This window comes from Dermacentor andersoni, chromosome 6 (genome assembly GCF_023375885.2).
Source record: "Dermacentor andersoni chromosome 6, qqDerAnde1_hic_scaffold, whole genome shotgun sequence".
NCBI classification, from domain to species: Eukaryota; Metazoa; Arthropoda; class Arachnida; order Ixodida; family Ixodidae; genus Dermacentor; species Dermacentor andersoni.
The window spans coordinates 82556575-82580493 of NC_092819.1; the positions used below are offsets into that span (position 1 = coordinate 82556575).

At 43.8% G+C, this 23919-nt stretch overlaps 1 protein-coding gene across 1 annotated transcript in view; it reads right to left on the reverse strand.

Annotated features, from left to right (window-relative positions):
* Positions 1–23919, reverse strand: part of LOC126522984 (glutamate receptor ionotropic, kainate 2-like) — a 262608-nt gene that overhangs the window by 152341 nt on the left and 86348 nt on the right. Inside the window, exons 4-7 of the mRNA XM_072288943.1 lie at positions 22679–22732; positions 10035–10277; positions 6085–6246; positions 4377–4481 (exon numbers count right to left, since the gene is read on the reverse strand). Coding sequence (XP_072145044.1) covers positions 4377–4481; positions 6085–6246; positions 10035–10277; positions 22679–22732 — 564 coding nt within the window. The remainder of the gene's footprint in view (positions 1–4376; positions 4482–6084; positions 6247–10034; positions 10278–22678; positions 22733–23919) is intronic.

Genomic DNA, 23919 nt, shown 5'->3' on the forward strand with positions numbered 1-23919 from the left:
AAGGTCATAGCGTCGCTTTTGAGAAGCTTGCGAGACTGTGAGGCGATGACGGGCGACTTTTCGGGCCTGGGCGGCTAAGTCAATAGCATCGCGAGCGTAACCAGTGCTGGGTGATTGTACTGCGGAAGGTAGCAACGTGTCAAAGAGTAAGGTGGGGTCGCGGCCATACAAAAGGCAAATAAAAAGTTAGCGATATGGGACCATAATTATTTATCTGAAATGGGGATCGTTTCTTAACAACAGGGATAGCCCTTGCTATATGCCACTCATCAGGAAGCCAGGCTGTATCGATAGACTTCTGGAAAATTATTGCTAAAAGGCGCAGTCTATCGCTTCATTTTGCGCTGCCTATCGCTTCAACGGAAACAGCAACGAGAAAACAGCACAAACAAAGGTATGAGCCATCTGCAAGTTGCTTTGAAGATACGGCGCGCGCGACCGCATGCCGCCGCGCAAAGAACGCATTTTCTAGCGCAGTCGAAGAACCCCCTCCCCCCCCCCTCCCCCCTGCTGTGCCTCCCCACTTTCCTCCGTTTCGCGCGCGCAACGTTGAGCCGCCATCGCCAGTTCCCCTTGTGCCCGGTCGCGAAATACGCAGTCGCTGCCGGATCCACTGTCAAAATAGCGGCTGTCATACATTTGCTGTCATACCGTCATCTTCATGTCATCATTGTCGTTCCGTCGTCGCCATTCCAACTTATTCGTTGCGTCGTCGCCACTGCACAATCGTCGTACAGTCGTCGCCACGCCATCGCATTCACACGCTCGTCGGTATCGCACCGCCGTCTTGCCGTCGTCGTCGGGTCGTCGCTATACCAGCGTCATTATTTCAGAATCGTTCTCCCATTGTCCTCAGGCCGGCGTCGCCATACCGCATTCGTCGTTTTTCGACGTCATTCCATCTTCGTCATTTCATCGTCGTCACTACGTCACTGTCATACTACAGTCGTCATCATTCCGTCAGTGTCGAGGCCGACGCTAGCGAGCGACTGTTTTAGCGAAGTGGGCCTATCACGGTGCCAGTGCATGTCGCAACTAGCCGAAGCAATGGAAATCCCGTAATGATCACTAATGATTCTAAACAAAGGTGTCTTTAGCATTACAGCGCGTGCCGCTACACATCTGGAATTCTAATCGAAATAACGTCGACAGTCATCAGGAAATAGCTGCTGCGCAAGCTTTTTTTTTTTTCCCCTCGATATAGTAAGTTTGTTGGTCGAATATACTGCCGTACAACAGGAGGTTCAGGAAAAGTGCGCACGAGTGTTCGGCTCTGGATTTCTAAAGTGCCGCCACGCTTCTTTATTGCAGTTTCTTGCTTCGCAGTATATTTCCACTGTGCTCTTTCACCAAAACGAATACGGCCATCAAGCCACGATGGGTCTTGCTTCAGCGAGAGATGCCCATTGGGCAATACACAGAGTGCCCTCGGAGACCACTTTCACAGAGGGCCCTGGTATCGGGACATTGCGCAAAGAGGGTACGTTGCAAAAGAAGACAGTCGCCTGCTATAAAGGCACACCTTGATCAAGCCTTGCAAAACACCACGATAAAGAACTTCTGTTACGCGTACACCTAGCTGTCATAACGATCAAGAAAACAATACCACAATCGTGAAGGACTCGGCAGTGAGTGTGAATAAACCATTGATTTTAGAGAGTAACAAAGCGATATCTCTCTACATTACACGTGGAGGACAGCACATTTTTTTCTTTGCTCACTTAGGCCAATTTGTATAAACGGTCTATAAGAACCGACTGTTGAAGAAGGTTTGTTGGCAGGGCAGTTTTTTACTACAATAGCTAACGTACGAACGTCGTAAAACAATGGTACGCAGAGGTCTCACGTATGTGAGCTGGCACGTCCAAGGTAGTATTAGCTGTGCCCGACCTCGCCTGCGAGCGCAAACTGAAACGGCGAGTCCTGCTCTAAGTAATCGTTCGCGGAGGAAATGAAAAAAATATAATTCTCGCAAGTAAATCCTGTGTCGACAACGCGATCTCTGACCCAATAGATTAGTTTTATGCAGTACATGCGAAACATTTCCATGTGCTAAGCTGTTGCGAAATTTCCATGCCGAGAACACCATGATCAGACTTCAGGATTACTGAAAGCGGCTCAGTTCTGGAGTCAGCACAGCGAGTTCTGCTTGCATTGAATAAACGGCTTGACAATAGAGAGAGATCCGGGGCGCCAGTTTTCAACTGAGCTTGCTTTTTCTATTAGAGGGTTTGTCACCGTGTCCTAAGAAAACGAAAATTGAGAATAATAGGTTAATTTAAAAAAAATCATATTGCACGCGCTCTTGCCTTACTTGGCCAAGAAAACAGTAAAAATGAATTAGATTTGGGCGTTTTAGGTGTTAAAATAACGATATGATTACGAGGAACGCCGTAGTGGACCACTCAGGCTTAATTTTTACTACCTGCAGTTTTCGAACGTGCACCTAAATCTCAGTAAACCAGTGTTTTTGCATTTCGCACCAATCGTAGTTGTCAACAGACGCATTTCTTGTCCCCATGTGTATTTGGTGCTGTCAATGAGGTGACACCAAAAGGCCTTAGAAGTTAAGCGAGTCAGAGGATCAGCTGAACCATCTGCAACGGGTCCCTGACGCCTCAAGTGTAGAAGTGGATATATGGGTAGCGGGCCGACATTTGCAACGCTATACAAAAACTGTATAAGGAAACGTTGATAGCTGACAGTGATTGCCCACGAATCGGAAGTAACTTGCATGCACAGTATCAAACATGACGAGGTTTTATTCGCGTGTAATATCACCTTTTGTACATCTTTCAAACATTTAAGTAAGCATACTTCGTGACAACAAATGCTGCTCATTAAGGTGTCTCTCTTCCTTTCTTCTACTCTACCGTGCGGAAAAATTTCTGTGGCATTGAAAGGGAAGCTACTGAAAGAAAGCACGTGCAACTATGTTTTCGAAAAAAATAGTTCTAGGTTTACATCCACGGTAGTTTAGGCAGGGCATATCAACTTATTTACAACCGGAGAATAAGACTAACTGTTCAACTGGGCATATTTTTCGGCTGTATTGTCTTTAGCATTCGGGCAAAAGCGAAACCATCGCACCTAGAACTAACCTACGCCGAATCACCATCTCCCTTGAGAAAGTCAAACACCGCCGGAATACTTGGCGCCGTGACACATGTAGGGAAGTTCCACCTCGGGAGCTTTCCCTTCATTGACACAGAAAGTTGTTCCTCGCTATACCTTGTTTCGCTCCCCAAGCGTAAGGCATCAACAGGGATCCGTACTCACAAAAATGTCTTACGCTACAATTATTCTTAAGAGAATTCCAGCCAATCCTTACGCTGGACGTATTATTAGCGAAGGTAGCAAGCGAATGACTCACACTTTCGAACGAAAAGCTTAGTCAATTCGGCCAGAGTTGCTTTTCTGTTTAAGATCATTGCTTTCTGTGTTTCTTTTCTCTTTTTCCCTCTCAGCCACAAATTTTTTGTTGTTGTTGCAGTTAAGCGTGAAAGAAGGAACCCTTTTCCCTCCTCCCATCTGCAGCGAAATGAATACAGAGCCCTTTGGTGCCCTTTTCACTCCTTGCTCTGAAGTTATAGAAACAGAGAAGCCTGCTTTATAGAGCGGGTGACAAGGCCAGGTTTTCTCGCGACGCTGCAAGGGGACATTGGTTAGAATAGCCCCACATGAAGTTGTCCGGGAACTCGTACTCCGCTTTTTCTCAAAGCTGAACGTTTCCGTTCCTTCTCAAGATTTTATAACGACGACTCGAAAAGCCAGACGTGAAATTATTGTGAAAGAAAAAGTACACCATACGATAACCCCAAGGCAACGCGGCGTACCCATCGAAAGCGACCATTCCGATTTGTTACTGCTGTATTCTTCAGTGGTGCGCCCTCAAACGAGCGTAATCGGCTCACGAGGTGCTGCGAGTATACGTGTGTTTTTTTTTCTCCGACAAGAGAGAGAAAAGACACACAGAAGGGAAAGGAGGTTCATCGGAGGTGGTTCCCGTTGGCTACCCAAGCTACAATGGCGCTTGCACATTTGTGCGGATGAGTTAAAGGCTCTGAACTCACTCTGCTTTCGCCTAATTAGCCATAATGAGATTGAACTTATGACGCGGAACTGGCAGGGATACTTAGAGCGCTGAAAATGGGAATGACAGAAACTGAAAGTCAAAATGTTGCAAGGGAGCTTAAACTTCTTCCCCGAGATATACACTACCGCAGAAGTAGCTCTATTGGCGTCCACTATACGTGGCGTGGTGTTCCCAACCCTGTAATTACTGTTCTATACCGTAAACTGTATTTTAATTATTTTTGCACTTAGCAATAAACTGGTACTGTTATGAAGCATATAAGTAAAACCATTGCACTGACCTTCTCGAAGCCATTCGACTGAAGCTTGACGACATCAAGCGCGAAGTCCTTTCGCCTACCTAGGTCGCTTAAGTGTATGTCTCCAGTAAGACCCTTGAACTGAACCTGAAATGCAAGAGAAACAAAACATGCAGTTGTGGCATGTCTCAAAGAAATGAATGATGATTTGGCCATTCATCAAGTACACCAAAAGACACCAGAGTGCTTTTCTTTTTTTCTTTTCGAACAGAGACTGCAAAGGAACTATTTGCTTTGAAGCCTGTGAACCACATATATGTAGACCGAAAGTAGGCTTGCTATTTTAACTTTGCACAGAGACATACTTTATACACATGTACGCGGATTCTGCTTAACGTGCCCATGCATTTTAACGTATGCACAAACAAGATAGCTTTCTTTGGAACGTCTGTGTGAAGTTGGATAGTAACATGTATAGTATTCCTACAGCGAGTCCACGAGAAAGACAGTAAGTCCAAATAAAGTTCAAAGACGATATCTATTCTCTCTGTCCTTGAACTCGTTTTCATCGATACAGCTCTCCAGTCATTACTATTTCCAAGATGGTTTTAGCCATGCTTCCCGAGCTAGTCTGCAACAACAACAATTGGTGCTGGTCCTATGAGGAGTACGAGCATGTCGCACGCCGTCATTCAGCACACTTATACACGAACCCTGTGATCCGGACTGAGTGACCAAACGATATACCCAGCAGACTTTCTCTTCTTCTTTTAATCTTTTCGTCCCCTTTTCCCTTTCCCCAGTGTAGGGTAGCCAACCGGGCTCAATCCTGGTTAAGCTCCCTACCTTTCCGTTATCATTTGCTCTCTCTGGAAAAACGAGCAATCCTGCTTGTCAGGTTGAGATCTGCTATTGATGTTGGGATTTGCCTGTCATGTTCATGCAAACGCCAGCAGCTTGTGCTGAGCGAGCGTTTTGAGGCATGGAAAGTCCACGGCGTAGGTGGGCGCCGCCGAACCCATTTGAAGCAAACACGTAAGCACGGACAGCTCGAATGAGTGGTTCGCAGCCCCCCCAACAACTAACTAGACCCGTTATCGCATCCCTGGTCACTAGGCAGGATTTCGCAACGATCTCGGCTTGTCGGATGCTACATATGTGCATTCCTCTGTGATTTTTCCTTACTGTATTTTTTTCTCCCCCTCTTTTTATTTTCATATGCTCCCTAGTCGCCGCAATTTATTTTCGGTAATTGATATAGCCAGCTTTCCGATGGTGCCTTTCCCCCACTTGCTCATCGTTTAAGAAACAACAACAACGTCACCTTCAAAATCCTGTAAAAGCTATCGAGTCGAGCTGCCTGAGCCCAACGTCTCACTCGACCTGAGGAATTCATGTAAACGCCGCCACTCACCAATGATCACGCTGTTTGAATACATACAGAGCTAGCTGACCAGCGTCAGCGTGGGAGGCATTTTTTAATTTTTTTTTTTCATTATGACTAAGCTCTCTTCATTGTGAAGAGTCTGCTTGGTTGATTTGCTCCAGTCTGAAGAAACACTGTACCAGGCAAGGATAAAAAAACAGGCTTATTTAAGTAGGATTTTTGCCCAGAGCTAGAAGCTCTTTATTACGCGCAACAAAAATTAACTATTTCATGCATCAAGGGCTCTTATAGTATACTTTACGCCCTCCTTAAGTAGGACCTGACCACGTGCCCGTAAGAGCCACGAGAGAAAATAGCACGCACCATCTTCATGTAGCTGACCAAGGCGCGGCCATGAGGCCAGGGTCCCTGGGCGTCCGGGTCCCAGCAGGAGAGCCGATGCGTTTCGATGCTCTGGGACCGGTCCAGATCGTGGAAAGAGCGTGCCAGCAGCGACAGGGCGTCGTATATCAGCGCGTTCTCAGTCTGAAAAAGCAAGATGGATCCACGAGCAACCGCGTGTTTTGTACTTTCAACCAGCCAGCTCCGGCATGTTAAAATTATTCAGTGGCACACGTAAAGGATAAATGGAGGATGATGACCAATTATTGCGCGTTTTGATTGAATTTCGGTTGAGAGAAACACAAAACGGAGTGAGCTGGTAAGCATCTTCTTCGCTATAGAATGTATAGTTTGAAAAATTGGTTATTGATCAGACGGACAAAACAACAAGTGACGGCGTTTGTGTCGCACTTTGCGCTTTTCTTGCGCCGGTGTACTCTACAGCTACCGTTTCAAATCATGAAGAGCTGCTGTTGCCTTGCGGGTCCCCCTTAATTGCGTCTAACATTTTCTCCTTATGAAATTCTCGACTATACGAATAATTATTTTAACAAAAAATCCCTTTGAAATGATTTTATATGTGGCGGTCTAAGACAGCTTGGGTAAATTTGACTGGCTCCAGAGCCGATCAAGCTGAATAAATGCCTGAGTTGCTTACAGGTCGCTTGAGTTTGCGAATAGCATCTTGCGCATGAAAAAACAGAGCGCCCATTGACCAAAAAATATGTAAGACATATCAACTAATTCAATGCACCGCTTACATGCAATATAAATTAAGGTAGCGATTTGTGCAATATTTTGTCAACTGTTCAAGATTACAGAAGCCACGGTTTTTCGCCCTTACCTAAGGCATAGTGGCCTGTCCATTCAATGCGGACACACTGAGAGGTACACGGATGGTCAGATGAAGAGCGTATGGTAAATTTAATATTTTCATTGGGTGACAAGAACATTGCAATAAGTGACGATAAAGCGATCAATTCTGGTTTGACAACAATCAATTATTAACGACCACCAACGCAAGCAGTTTACCCCAGCGTGATATTTACGCTGAATCATCTTTTGAACAAAACTCGAGGGACCATAATTAAGACTCCGGATATGTAAATATTATTCAAGTTGACACGTGCATGCACCTTATCCTTACTAGTGCTGACTACTCCTTTTGTCTGGGGCAAGTATTGCTCCAAACTCCTGTAAAGTTTTATTGGATAGTTCTCCTACACCTCACGAATACGCCAACTATAGCTTAGCAAGATAGATTTACTTAGTCTTATAATGCAAGGATTTTCCCAAGTTGGGGTTCATTAGGAGCAAGTAAACCCCGCCGCATGACGAGTTGTTGTTAGAACATATGATCTTTCCATGGAGGTGGGCGTGTTATAATTGTTGAGTGACCTTAATACAATGTTCAAAAGATATTTGAATCGGGCGATAATTAATTGTAATTTGAAAGCGCCAGTGCCCTGCATTGTAAAAGGTGTGACGCAAAATATACAGACGTGTACTGCACCATAATGAATTGAATTTAGTTGCAAAAATTAAAAACAACGGGACGACATGGAAACACATGAATTCCGTGTCTCTCCTGGTTGTCCCCGTTTTTCTATGCACTTAATCTGTACGTAACATGGAGCGCCAACTAGTCCAGCGCGAAGCCTTGTTCAATTTATTATCGTCTTTACTTCCTGTGTAGAGAAAGGTGAGCCGATAATGAACCCATGGATCGGCTAAATTATGCACAATAACCATCTCCGCAGAAGAAGGCGTTGATGACAAGTTATGTTTTCACTTTATAGGCAAAAACAGCATATGTATGCAAATGCTTCTTACTTCTGCGTGAACATCTCCGCCTGAATACGTTGAAAAACAGATTCCATAGTATTCGCCTTCTTTAATTATTATCACTATATTTTTTTAAGAATGGTGCGAGTGGCATTAAACAGAATAATCGCTCTTCATTGCAAAAAATAATAAATTCTGCATAAGATTTTTGGTGGACTAGACATGCAACATATCAACGCCCACTAACTCATTGGTGCTTGAAGAGAATCTGACCCGTTAGTTGATTTGAGCATGTAATGCAGCGGCTGCTTATGCAAGGAAAAAAGAAATGCAGATCTCACGCACCGTGAGAATCAGTGTAAGCAAAACTTTGATGAGCCAGCAAGTCAAAACGGCACATTATGATTAGAAACGCTCAGCCGATTTCGGCGAATAATCCGTCCTGTAACCTATCCGCACCGTTCATGAGCCATCGGGAAATGTGAAGGTCGTGGGATGGTCCCCTACCTGCGGCAGGTTCTTTTGTTATCATCCACTTTCATTTCAATTAATTTATCGTTTTGTACTTCATTTATTAGGCACAAGTGATTTAAGCACAAGTGACATATATATATATATATATATATATATATATATATATATATATATATATATATATATATATATAAACATATATATATAGTCATATCATAAGAAGGCAACAAACACTGACACCAAGGAAAACCTAGGGGAAATTACTTGTGCTTAATAAATGAAATAAAGAAACGATAAATTAATGAAAATTAAAGTGGATGAAAAGAATCATTCCTACTCTGACACATAAATACCCAAGAAAAGTGGAAGGGGAAACGGCGCCGCGGTAGCTCAATTGGTAGAGCATCGCACGCGAAATGCGAAGATTGTGGGTTTGGTTTTCACCTGCAGGAAGTTGTTTTTTTCATCCACTTTAATTTCCATTAATCTATATATTAGATTTATATAATATATATACCTCTTGCTAGTTAGTGTTGATGACTACCCATATATTTTGACTTTATCACGTTTGCAGAACGGCGGAACCTAAACAAGAATCCCACCAGTATTGGTGACGTGTGAAAACGTTGTTTTGAATCCATAATGTGCTGGGACCTTCTTCTGCCGCTTTTTGGTGGGGAACAATACAGTACGAGAATGTTTGCGTCGCCGTGATCGGCGGAATTAGTGCTAGAGCAGAGAGAGAGAGAGAGAAGGGACGACAGAAAGGCAGGGAGGTTAACTAGACTGAGTCCAGTTTGCTACCCTACACGTGGGGAGGGGAATGGGGAGTGAAAGAGGGAGAGAGAGAACTTAGGTGTAGGATGTCTACAGTCTGGCACTCAAGTCTGTTGCCCTCAGGTAGCGAAAAAGCGCTCGAACTGCTTTCTGGGCCAATGAACCATGAGGCCAGGCCCCCAAGATCTTCGCTTCCGTAAACGGCCTGTCATCCAGTCTATTTAAGGCACACTGGAGAGTCTCGCGTTGATTATCGAAGCGAGAACAGTGGCACAGAAGGTGACTGATGGTCTCTTCACACTTGCATTTAGCACACATTGGTGAATCCGCCATTCGAATACGGTAGCTGTAGGAGTTGGTTAATGCTACTCCTACCCACAGCCGACACAGCAGTGTTGCGTCACGTCGTGGAAGGTTCGCTGGTAATGTAAGTTTCAGTGCTAGAGCAAAAGAGTGTGCAGCCACCGAGTATAATTAAAAGCCTTCAAGGGCTGGTAAAGCTCGGCATTGCACCATAGGATCAACATCGCTGCAGCTCGTGGCTACGTGCCTCCACTGCAGCTCAAACAGTATCGACAAAATCATCTAAACAAGCTCAACATCTCTTTATCCGACAAAAAGAAAAGACTTGAGAAGAAATCTGCGCACGTTATTTCCTCACCATCAAAAAGCGCCACTTGTTTGTGCGATGAAAAAGTGAGGATAAGGCGTTAGAGGATCAGCACGACGACACTGACTTCCGCTTTGTTCCTGCTAAATCACGCTTCGAAAACAATCGCTGCCACAGGGTTCTCGGAATCGCGCGGCACTGAGACACGGGCACGAAATAAAAAGGAGCAAGCGCGAGCGCAACAACGCGAAATGAGGCATGCCACCGCAATGCATGGCGCGCGCACCTTCAGAGTGGCTCGCTCGACGCGTCGTCCGAAGAGCAGCTCTCCGAAATTCCAGTCCCGGATCACATCGTGCACGGCTGGTTGGTCCGGGTCCAGGAGGCGAAATCCATACACGCCAGCTGCCGCAGCCGCCGCAGACCCGGAAGACGGAGAAGAAGAGGGTGGGGTCGGCAGGGCTTCCGCTCCCGCGATGTCTGCAGGCCGGTCGGCCCGTGGTCGCCACCAGGACAGCGTGTGGAGATCCTTGCCGGAGAACGAAACAGAAAGTGCAGCTGAGAGCAACGGTACGACGCCCGTCTCTCTGCTGTCATTGCTGCTGTTGTATCCGGAAGTAAAGGAGGCGGTAGGTTCGCAAAAGTTTTGCAAGCGTTTAGAGCGTTCGAACATTCTACTGTTATATTGTTTCATCGCCGTTGACCCGGAAGGGCAACCTCACGCGAAAGTTCCTAAAGTGTCCGTGCGGGAAATCGCTTCCGTGTTAGTGAGATAGGAGGGAGCAGTAGTTCACGCTCGAAGAGAGAATGAATGCCTTGGCGAATAGCACAAAAATAAAAATAGGAGGAACACGTTAAACTTGCACCGCTTTTTCATAATGGAGGAAAGGAGTTGCTACACCAAGTAGCCCTCTGTTAACCTACGGTTCTGTATTACGCCTAATGAACGCACTGGAAACCATCAATGATATGCATGGATCCTGAACATGAGACTGCACAATCTTGAACACACGTAACTGTGGTCTCTGTCTCTCTATACTTTCTCATCTTTGTAGTCCCCATTCCCGAGTCCCCAGCGTAATGTAGCAAACCGGATTTTCCGTTCTGGCTAACATCGCTGTCTGTGTCCTTTATTTCGTCTCGGTCTTTCTTTCTTTCTTTCTTTCTCTCTTGCTCTCTCTCTCTCTTACTAGCTATTGAACTTTCGTTGAAGCTGGAAACGATTTTGAATTTTGTAATCGGTGGTCCTCCGACAGGCCCTCAGTTTGTATATAGTTTGACAGGTTATGCTGTTTCAAAGGATCAGATGCAGAATAGGATCTAGAATAGGAAAGTTGTGCAATGGTAAAATGACGTACTCCGAAAACAAACCCCGTCCTAATACTCAACATTACCAGCACATAACGAGAGTATGCTTGTTTCAGTTTCTCAAACGGACCCAAAATGGTGGTGTTATATCGAGCTTTCTCGAATGAATATACGTATAGTCGTTCACTTGCCCCCCATCATGACAATATCACAGAATAAATACTAAACAACCATGAAAGAAATTCCAATACACCCAAGCGTTCATGTTGGGTATCGCCCCCCATTACCAGGCCAATGTTGCTGAAGGCGACCGTTGCAAAGGAATCGCTGCAGACACAATTCGCTGCAGACCTCGAAGAAGATATGACAACGGCGGCGAAATTAAGACGTGGCTCTTCGGGCAGTTTGGTGGCCGCCATCCCCAACTTTCCTCCCAGCGCTGTCGCATACTGACTTAAAGGTTCCCCTGCGTGCAACTTTTACAGATGCTCAAGCCGAAGCACGTCATTGCAGCTCGGCATGTCACTGACCTACCTTCTAAACTTCGATACCTCCGCGTTTGACATAACCACTCAGTAATTATTTCTTGAGTACCTCAGCATGCTTGGACAGAAGGCGAGTAAGCAGCGCACCAAAAGAATTTTGTGCATTGCCGGTTATATGTACTGCCGTTGTGCCTGCAACAAGGCTCATGAGATACATAGCCTGTTTACATCCCTTAATTCTTCGTTCCATGCAATAATGTTTACTGAAACCTGGTACCACGATGATTCAACATATTTTGTAGTAGACGATTATTTCCCTTTGCTAATACCAGGCGAACTCGAAGAGGTGGCGGTGTATCCCTGCAAATTGTGAATTCGCTTCCTGCAACAATACTTGAGAAATTCACGTTCTGCACTCCGCACTGTGAAGTGTTAACCGTTCAGAGTGACAAAAATATGTTTTGTGTTGTCTACCTCCAGACGGAAAGCTTGAAATTTTTTTCTCATCGTTAGGAGCCCTGTTTGATTATGTGTCTATAAATGAGCATGTTCTATACCTTTCCGGTGATATGAATATTGATATGCGAACCGCGTCACCAGAGCAGACAGAATTTGCTTCTTTATTTGATTCTTACACTCTTGTGAATGTAATTACTTCACCAACGTACGTAACTTGTTCCATTTCATCTGCTTTAGATTTAATTATCACTATCAACGATAAAAGCACTATAACTTCCGGAACATTGATAACTGAAATCAGTGTTCATTTTCCAGTATTTGCCTTTATTGGTAATACCAACCCTAAACATTCATCTAAATCACCGGAGTCTTATTATCGCTGCTTTGATTCAAAATCCCTCGACACCTTTCGTAATGAAGTATGTACCGTCGACTTCTCCCATATATTGTCACTATCTGGTGCCGATGTTGCATACGATGCACTAATGAATGAGTTAAAACACATATATATAAACTACTTTCCTTTAAAATGCTGTCGCAAACGAAAATCGAAGAAACCATGGATTACGAATGCCTTATTGAAAAAAATAGAAAAAAGAACGAACCTATATGCACAATTCATTAAATCCAACGATCCCGTGAAATTGTCTCAGTATAAAAAAATATCGCAATAACTTGAACAAAGAACTACGTCAAGACAAGTATGAATACTTCAGCTATTCGTTCTCAGATAATTCTAGCACGAACCCTTAATATCGATGGCGTCAACTACGTAAACTACTTAGACGTCGCAACAGTGGTCCAAATTGCATTATGAGCGATGGTGCTGTGCTGACAGGGCAGGATTTCTGGAATGCCTTTAACGATTTGTTCGTGAATATTGACACGTGTACTTGTATATCTCTATCGGGCGACCACGTTTCATCACCTACAAATGTTATCGCATAGCGCAGGACGCACCTGCATGTATCAGACGATTCTCGAAAGTTATCGATGGTTCTATCCGCTGACTGTTTTTACCCAACCTTGTGTTATCTGATTGCATCGCGCGACGGGAATGATGTAGAACTTTGTGGAAGACACGTGGGTTCCAGCGATTAGTCTGGAACGTTCGACGACTGATGTATAAAAGCCGACGCGCTTGACCCATAGATCAGGTTTTCGACGATCGCCGCTATCGTTGTGCTTTAAGTGTAGCCTGTCTTTATGGGCACAGGTTCGCCCAATAAAAGCTACTTTTGTCTTTCACAGTATTGCTACTGTGTTCTTTAACGTCACTGACACGTTACAATATCACAAATACAGTATGCTCTCCTATTCAATCGACAAGCACGTCAATTCACCAAGCGCCAGGCGTCTCGATGCCGATGTTTATGTCCCCTACAACAGAAAATGAAATAATTTCTGTATTCAGAAATCTTAAAAAACCGTACGGTTTTAGATATTAGCAGTTTTCAAATAAAACCTCTCAAATATCTAAGTGATTAGTTAGCCCCAATCTTAACATACATATTCAACCTTGGTCTCAGTAGTGGAGTATTTCCTAAGCAGATGCAGATTGCAAAATTTATTGTCATACACAAAGGAGGCGATACCTCTGAATTAACATATTATAGGCCAATTTCTATTCTACCGGTAATTTCTAAAGGTATAGAGAAAATTATTCATACGAGAATAACTAATTTCTTAGACGAGTACTCCGTTTTGTCGAATGATCAGTGCGGGTTCAGACCAAGATCCCCTGAGTTGGCACTGCTCAAGACAAAAGGAACTCGTCATAAATGCAGTTGAAGACAAGTTCCTTGGCCTCGGAATTTATATTGCCTTTTCTAAAGCCTTTGATTTAACCAATTATGACTTGTTAGTAAATAAACTAAGCCACTTTGGTATGAGAGGGATTTCTAATTATTTCACCTGGTCATACCTTCAACATCGTAAACAAATTGTAGCACACAATGATGCTCTGTCTGATGGCTAATACATAAAATTGGGCGTGCCGCAAGGCAGCATCTTAGGCTTTTTGTTGTTTTTAGTTTACTTACCTGATATATTTTATTTACAATTATACAATTTATTGAAATCGTGCGTAGTACCAAATGTCTGGGAGTAACCTTCTCGGAATCGCTTAATTGGGATGCCCAAATTAATAACATAGGATCAAAAATGAACAAAGTGAAAGGGGTGCTATGTCCCCAACGGTATGTGCTATCAACAAGAATCAAACTATTATTCTACAACACATTCTTGGTTCCAATACTTAACTACTGCCACACTGTATGGGGCACAAGTACGAAGCATAATTTATCCAACATTATTGTTACTCAGAAATGTGCGATAAGGTTAGTTGCTAACACAACATGGTATGCCCACACAGGAAACTATTATTCTGAGTGTAACATCATTCAAGTGGCTAATCTTTATGCCTTCAGGGTAATTCTTATGTATAAAAATGCTATTAGAACAAACAACGCAGATATGTTGACACTTTTTCAAACTTCAAAGCCATGTGCCCATGTTCAGTGAACGCCGTTGCATCGCTTGGTCTACACCATTTTGTCGGATTGTGTACCGATTTCAATCAAGCGCCTATAAACAGCCCTGTTACCTTAACACACTTGAACGGGATAACACCTCACTGGAAGAAATATCGAAAAATAGGTTAATTTGGGTGTTGCCGCCCCGGCACTAATGTTCTTTAAAACTGATGGTAGCGCAAAAAGTGACGAACACATCGTGAACACATCGTGAACACATTGTGAACACATCGTTAACACATCTTTTCCGCCTGTGTTCGTCCCTTTTCACGCTACCAGCAGTGTTAAAGAACGCATCACCAACTAGCCCAGCACCAAGTTTTATTGCTGCACTAATGGATGGTGCTTCATTCTGTTTTTTTGTATGTCGCGTTATTGTTTGTTACATCACACATTGTTAACAAATGCACTAAAGCTGTTCTCCATTTCGTACGTATATTTTCTTACTGACCCCTGCAGTAAGTATTTTTGCCCTTGTACGTTCGGAAATTTCAGAATGTGTTCCAATGTTTCCAGGATTTCGCTGCGTTTGTCATGACTAAGCTGTTTCCTCGTCATACTGTCATGTGGGGCGTAATGGGGTTTTCTCAAGCAACTGCATGCGGCTTCTACCTTTACGTCCGCTCTCATTCTGCATTCTGTGGAAAGAGAGAAATAATGATTAATTTTATTATTATTATTATTATTATTATTATTATTATTATTATTATTATTATTATTATTATTATTATTATTATTATTATTATTAGGCTTTCAATATTTCAGCGATGAGAGAAACTTACCCTACCTATTCAGCATAGTTTGGAGGAATCACTAAATAGTGCAAGCGAAGAACTCGCTCCGTTCCTACGCGAGAAAATGGAAGGGTGACTTGACGAGTAAGCTGCCTCAAGGTCCCCAAAGTCGCAAGAAATAGCGAGGGTAAGGTAGACGTTTATGTGCTGCTATGCAGTCGCTACCACTCTTTCCTCGAAAATGTGTCAGTCTGCTCACGAAGAACAGCACGATGGACTGTGTGGTAGGGTCGTCGGCTTCGGGCAGCGGTCCGACAAGTTCAAGTGCGTTTATTGTGCTGCTAGTTCCAATGAAATCTTCATTTTGTAAACTTCGATTGGATTGTAGGCTTTATTTTCTTATCATCTATCGCGCCCAGTGGCCAATCTCTCCAAGTTTTAAGCGAAACTTTTCTTGCCTACCCTCCCAGGTATGTCATGGTTGCTGCTGCATCAGCTATAGGCTGCCGTGTGCAGTTTGCTTGGTTGGTATCTCTACAAATATTTGCTTATATATATGTGAAACTTACATGCGCGCCGAATGTTAGCGCCATGAAGCACTCTTAAACAAACCCTATAAAGCGACAACTAAGTACTGCAAATATGTGCACCTCTGTTATGCGTGCTAAACAAAATAAATTCCTACATAAAACCTGAACATGCAATTTAAGCTCATACGTATATTTAAAGCACACCAACCGCCTAATAGAACCAGGCTTCATATTGAATGGATTCTTTGGTTTATCTACTTTTGCGGCAGCAGCAAATCGCGGTAACGAAGAGCTGCTAAGGAGGCACTTTTGCGGCGATCCTTGCTTCACTTCTAGTAGTTGCTTTTCCTGGCGTGCTCGACCAACATTGCACAGAATTTATACCACTTTTGTAGGCACGTTCAGACACAGAAAAGTGCCCCTATTCAGTTAAAAAATCTGAAAAGAAAAGAAAACTTGAAATCATAAATCTCAGCAAAGCCACTCCTGCGCGCCCCGACTGTCGTTTTGCACTCTTGTGCCACGCTCGTTTAGGATCGAACGGCTTGCAGACTCTTCGTGCGGATTTGCAACGTTGATGGTGTAAGCGTATTAAGGGATTTTCTCTTTACGCTGCGATGGCGTGCGTGTTTGTCTTCGTTCTTCGGTGCGCCAGTGAACGCTTGCGCGATGGGTAAATTTGAGCTCATCACTATGCTCGTTCAAATGGGCTCGCCTATGGGCTCATAAATATTGCTCGCTCATTAACAGCAGCAGTTCCATGGTCTCTGGTATGCGCAGAGTGATCATTCCTATACTGCGTACTTCGCGCTCAGTAAGCAAGAAATTTCGGGAGCCTACAAGTGGCTGGTATTTCGCTTACCTAATTAAGGTTTGTTATTCCTGCCGCGACGCACTGTACTAAAAAAAGAAACGTACAGCCACGATGTATGGATTAGTCGGTCTTGCTTATCTGTACGTAAGTACACTAGGATAATGCAGAACTTCCATGTAGAGAAAAGAATCCAATGGTAATCGTTTCTTATGTTTTTCGGCACTCAAAAAACGAGCCAGCTCTCATTCATTTTAGTCAAAGATACGCGAATATGACATCCCGGAAAAGCTTAAATGACATTAGTGCAACGGCTATTCGATGTGCTTTAGTTTGGGAGATTGCCCCAATTGCGCTAAGGAATGCTGGTTGATGTTATGGCTCAAGAAGCATTGTGGCCACGCTTCGTTAACAGTTTTAACTGCACAGTTACTTCACCAAATTTTCGTAAAATAGAGAAAGCTGGCCAAATACACTCACGCAAAAATTTCTTTAACGCGCAACAAAAACAGTAACTGCCAATGAAGATACACTGCTGTTGTTGCCGCTCTTGTTAGCCATCAATTTCGCAGGGCCGCTAACCACCAAGTAACTCAAATGCACACCAAAATGAACACACTCATGACTAGCAGATCAATTTCATCAAGCGCGCGATGAAATACTGCACCTTCTAGGTTATGGTAACCTGAAAGAAGGTCCCAAAGGTAATTTGCAGTGTTTCACTGATCACTGATATGGTGTGCGATAACGCAGTGATATATATATATATATATATATATATATATATATATATATATATATATATTCTTCGGATCTGACGAGCATTTCGAAGATGAACACTCTTGGAGTAACAAAGCCAACGCAAAGGTACTCAGAAACTATTTCATGCGACTATAGTTTACATGAACTGACAAAGTAACTACTGGTTCGCACTCACAGTTCATAAGCTGGAATAGAATTTCATCACTATCCGCAGTAAAAAAAAAACATGGGTATCACGAGAATTCTTCATACACCATACTATAAGAACGTATAATGAACAATGAATGTACAAGGTCGCATATCTGAGGTCTCTGTTGTCAAAAGTCTCGCAAAGGTCGACGTACATGTCTGAATTCATGTTCGTATAGAAGATTCTTAACGGCTCCGACATTGTTGAAATCATTTTGAATGTGTAACATGTTTACGCGATTCTCGTTTCATCAAGAAGCTCTACAAACGCACGTTCTGCCCATATTTGAGGCGTTTCTGTTGACCACGCACCCAAGTGCTTCTCCAGTGAGAGCGGTCGTCTGTCAAGAACATGAAATTTTCTTGACATCCTTTGGCGGAAGTTTGAGTATTTCTTACATTGTAAAAGAAGGTGCTCTAAATCTTCATTGTATTCTTCACACGAGCAGAATGGGCTTCCAACACATTATTCGTGGCGCTATAGGTTCGTTCTGAGCTGGGTGATATGCCGTGTAGGGCTGTAGCCGAGTATGCACTCTTTTGCCTGATCGGTGCTCACGTGTAGACGTTCTAAAATGTCTTCCCATCGGATGCCTACGAATCTACGGAGGACGTTAATAAGAGAACTGGCTTGTCTGTTAGGCTCTTGCTTTGTTTTGCTCACCTCGTTCATCGGTGACATGACCACTCGATTAAGTCAACTAAGACAAACGCAGATTCGCAGAGTGTGCGTGTGCGTGTTTGCGGGAAAGATAGAGAATAGCCACACCAGAATTAAGCGCCTGACATATAACCGATTCCTTTAATTTCAATAAACGATATTGCAGACAAATACGTTCATAAGAAATGATGACCAGGCCTCTGATAGTTAAATTCAGTTGAAAAAAGAATGCAACATCAGACGTGGCTTGTCGAGGTTTAGGTTAAATTGTAACTTTAGAAAACCTTCGTCGAGCGGTCAGTTTGTCCACAGAGCTCTGCACTCATCAGGCAGATGTAATTACCGTTTTAACTATTGAAATCCCCTTCTCCGTCCCAACACCTCCTTTCAGCAACGCCAAAGCTTCGAGGCGTACTGAGCGATAGTTTGTCAGGGCCCGGCCACTGTGTGGAGCACCCCTCACATCATGTGCTTGAGCGAAAAAGTTGGCAAAAAAAATGAAGGAAAATAAATTCAGAGCCATTCTACTCTGTGAAGGGGGATGACCATCAGAGCTGTATATATGGTGATAAATATGTTGGTAATAAGTATGGTGATTTCAAATAAAAGACCCACACCACAATGAATATTGTTTTTCACGATTATTGTTGTTGGCTTTTTAAATTGGACACTCCATGATTTCTTTTATTTTTAACATTATTTCGCTTGCTTTTTGGATTTCTTATTTGGTCACCAAGGCGACTATCTCTTTTGATCGCTATGATATACGGCCAGTGGCTTCGTGGTGACAGTGGAAAGGTTCTTGGCCAATGTGAGGTTTATACACGACCGATGACGCGTGGTGGGCACGCTGATGTTTGTATAACATTGAACGTCGAACCTTTCCAAAGAAATGCCACGAGCCATTCTCCGTCTGTTTCGGGACACGTGTATGTTAAAATCACCCACAATTACGATGGGAATTGAGTCGGTAGTGGTGATCCAAACAAAGGTGCATACGCTTGGCGTTTGCGGCACGATCATCGTCCGAATTACGTTCCGCCCGCCGTCGCCGCGCCCATTCCCGCTTCTGTTCACGACGGTGTTCTTCGTAGGCGCGCTGTTCTTCCGTAGTCCTCATCGCACGCGGCCTACCCAGTGTACGGGTGCAAGGGAAATGACACAAGGTTACGTGCTTTGCCTACAGAGCCCGTGACAACAAACCGCAACCCACACTGAAAAGTATCTATTTCAGTTTTTTTTTATTACGACATTCTTTAAAATCGCAATACGTGTTTACACTTCTCGCGATTAAACTCCGTTGGGGCATAGCCGGCGATACGCTTTTGCTTTATACTTTAGCTTTTTTTACGCTCCGGGACCGCCGCCATCTTTTTTGCCTACGCACACCAACCACCAGAACCTAACGTATAACAGCTCCGCTGTAAGAAGACAGCGTCCGTGTTGTCACTTCTCGTCCGTTTGTTACGCTTCTATGAACGCAATATAACTTGCCCAGCACTCTATTCTTGTGAAGCTTGCGGAGGCGGCTCTGAGGGCGACGGCGTTTATTGCGCAAATGCGCGACTCTAGCGCGCAGAGCGATGCGGTCAGCGAAGCCTTAAATACTGTTCAACGCCGCGGAAATCGTGTGGGAGCCACGATATGGCACGCGCGCACGCGCGTCCACGCGTGCCCGAGTATGTGCGATGCGACCTCATGGTGCGCAGCAAAAGAAGTGCACAAAAAAGTCGACGGAATGGGCCCACTGACGCTGCGCGCAGTTTGCAGGACGCCCTTAATTGTTTCGCGCGATTGCGCCCTGTTTTATTTCGAGGCGCGGATCTCTGCAGTGGCGAACGCTGAAAACAAAGGGAGTGCTATAGCAATTCCTTTTGTAAAGCTAACTCTGTATGCCCCTTGCGTACCTGCGTGTAGGAAACTTGTATAGACACTCATGGCTTCTCTCTGGTGATTTCGATGGTTCAATGTATGTTTAAGATGTGTGCCCTAGCCATACGCCTATAGCATGCCACTCAAGAAGACAGCGGTTATATTAAATAACCTCGGGCCAAAGTCCATGGATTCTACTTTCCGTAACGAAGGTTATCGAGTTATTTTTGCGGTACGGAGAGCGCTGTTTTTCTTGCAGTGTGCCGAGGACGTTCCAAAATAAGTTATGCAACCGTCTCTTTGCAGTCACAATTAAGCTTTACATTTGGGTCCCCTGCCTAGGAAAAAATTATATGCATTCGCAAATGCTACATGGAAATATATAGGCGACACACAGCACTTACGTCCCGTCGGGCTAAGCCGTGCGGAATGCTCAATTTGGGCTTTCTTTTCTTTTCTTATTTTCTTTGTAATTTTGCGTTACTTCAAAGCATCGGGACTACAAGAAAAACAAAAATTGTTATGATTGTACCTTTATCGAGTTTGTACTGCAAGACTCTCTTTCTTTAATACCTTCTTTTCTTTCAGCTTCTCTCAAGGAAACAAAAGTGACGCATGACTTGACATGCACAGAAAAGCACGAGCACACACAGTAATAGGAGCAACCAGGATAACAAGTCAAGGCCGGTGACCCATAAGGATGGCTTCCTTTCGCGTGATGCGCTGCAGGTGGAACCGCAAGGAAATTCACGTACACGGAGCTATTGAAGGACCCTACTCCAACACTTTATTGTAGGTTTACGAGTATGATATTCACTGAAGTCGCAGAACGCGCGAAGACGCATGAAAGATTGTTCTAGTCATCGCACAAATTGCGTAATTCACTTAGTCATGATAGCGCCAATAGCTGTTTCGAGAACAAGCAATGTGTGCAGGCGGCGCTCAGTGAATAAGGCGTAAACCCGAAATGCCAGGCGTTGCAAGGAGACTCACAATTCTACGACTTCGTCTTTGTACTCACTCCGCATCAACCGAGTGATCGCACTAAGAGATGCGCACGGGGGCAAGTGTGCGTTCACTATGCTTTACAGATATATAGAAAGGTTATACGAGTAGCGTTAAATCGGGGCATGCTATAACGTTAAAAAACGTCGTTTATAACGAAACAAAGAAAATAACATAACTGCAGAGCGAGTTCGTCTCATTTCTATTTCATTTATAATGCACACGCTCGGGCGCATTAGAAATTTTGGACGTCGACCAGCTTGACTGCCGCAGGCATGAACCAACCACAAACACCGGCCGGAAAGGAAAGAGAAAGACATACGTAAACAGACGTCCCAGTGGGTTCAACGTCCACGAAGAGGCCACGTTAATGATTCCCTTTGCCAGACTAATGCATATTTGGCTTCTTGATAGCGCTTCCAGCGATCAAAGATGACAAAAATGACCTACACTCTGCCGCGAAGCAACGCTGCGCGATAGGAATGCGGGAGCGATCCCAAGGGTCGAGCGCATGTGGTAATGAGAGGGCACGGCTCGTGTGGTTTTGACTGGACTTTGATCAAATTAGCCGGGTCAAAAAATAGCCATTACACTTTTATTGTATTACCGAAAATGTTTATCCATAGATCACGTTCTCTGCCTGTTTACAGATGCCATGACTCCGCGTTGTACGCTTTAACGCTGTTGGCTATGTGGCTGTGAAATAAATTAGACAATCCTTACTATTCGTTTTTTTTTTTCTAGAACAACTGGTATCCAGAAAAACACTGATTGCGGGATATTACGTATCAAAAGTTCGAAAACTGAAGCTTGCGATGCGTAACTTGTAAATCACGCAGCACGTGTATTTAATCATTTTTATTTATTCTTTCTTTTTGAAAATAAGAGATTAGAAAGAGTCTTTTTAGCGACCTCAAATTAACGTATTGTTACGCCAAAATATAGCTAATTCGTTTGGTGTAGCAGAACTTCGGTTTCCCGAAACGCGCCGTGACAGATAGCCAGAAATGACTAGAGGCAGCTCACGCGTGTATACCACAACATTTCGGGCTTGGTTGCCTATGTCTTGTTTGTTTATTGATATTCAAGAATGCTACTGTGAAACCACTGATAACTAACAGTCACGCGCATGACCCGTAATAGTTACGAGCTTATTAGAAGCTCAGTGCTTTCGCAAGTGTTGGACAAGACGTGGCGTTAAAATTCGAGTGATCATGCATTACTGTATTCTGTGCATTACTGGACGCTGAGGAAGCATAAAGCCCAAGCCTTGTTTACTCGGTGGCAGTAGGTTGAACCAGCCCCCAAAACTTCCCGCATGGATGCCAGAAGCAAATGTTATGCCTGACATTTGCAGTATGCGAGAATGCGTACGAAAAGACTGCGTGCATTAACCGATTCGCCGCTTAGTTAAGCTCTCTGCATACGGGCGACGCAAACTTGTTGAGTTTGCTGCGCGACACATGAGCCTTTCTCGCAACGTGAAGTACTTAGACCCGCATAGATAACGAATTCTGTGAAGTCAGTTTGGTTTAGTGAGCTCTCGTTCCTAATTAAGTATTCCTCGCTTCGGCACATACCATTGAGGCTAGGATGTACTGGTGGTATGGAGTGGCCATGGATTCTTTCACAGCCTGTAAAAAAGAAAAAAGAAACAGAAAGAAAACACTTATTAGACATAACTAAATCAGCATTACTAAGCACACGGCTTACCATAAAACATCTTATTGAAGTATGCAGTTCGTCAACACAGACGATATGCTAGAAATATACCTTTTTTTTTTCAGCTGCTGAAAGATTTCTTTCGTGTTTTTTTTTTTTTACTTACTGGTTCGCCTAGCATATCCTTACCTTACCAGTCACTACTTTTTTTTTTCATTTTTTGCAGTGATGAGTTCGAGGAGCTCCGGCGCACTCCTGGAGATATGTTGAAATGTGCGCTATTTGTTCAAGCGAGCTAACGCTACTGTTATCACTGCTCACAAAGTCAACACAAAGGCAAGATGCCCCCTGGTCGATCATTGTTGGAGTTGAGGCGGCTCGCCATTGTTTGACACGACAGATCTTGCTCTAGCGCAGAGTCGTAGAAGTCGTAGAAGCTTACCATATCTTCAAGAACTCGATTTGATTGCGTTAGTTTCTCGTCTAATGCATTGTCTGCTAAGCAGCCATACATTTCGTTAGGAGTCACACGATCAGAATTTATGCCCCTCGCTCCCGCGTCTGTTTCTTTGTCTGGATTTTTGAGCATGTGGGAGCAATGCTTCGAACTATTCATTTGTGTCGTTTTATTAAAGTGTTTATGTTGCGAGTGACGATGTTGCCTGTCTCATTCCCTTGTGTGTTTCTCGTTGGCTCCCGCTTGAAATATACGGAGCAACGCAAGTGTTTAATGCCACATTTTTGCAATCCCCGAGAAGTTATGCAGCGATAAGAGCTCTAGTACGCATGCTGCCGACTCCAACGATACATTCGCTGCTCACGACGAAGGCAAAAATTACTGCTGTCAGTATAAAGCTTTTTTTTATCGTTAACAAGATTGTTAAATGTTCACCCGTGGCACATAACACGTTTGTATTGCTTGAGCTGGATTAATCTAATAAGTTTCTAACTACTGATTAGAAAAGACATATAATATTTACACCCATTTGATTAGGTACCTAGCATAAACACTGAGCAGCAATAGTTATAGCAAGCTAAGAACGCAGGGACGAAGTTTCTACATCAATACTTACCTGCGTCCTCACCCCGTCCCTCCCAACTAAACGAAGGAAGAATTCCCCCACTCCCACAGAGACTTAGAGAGATACGGTCGGTCCAT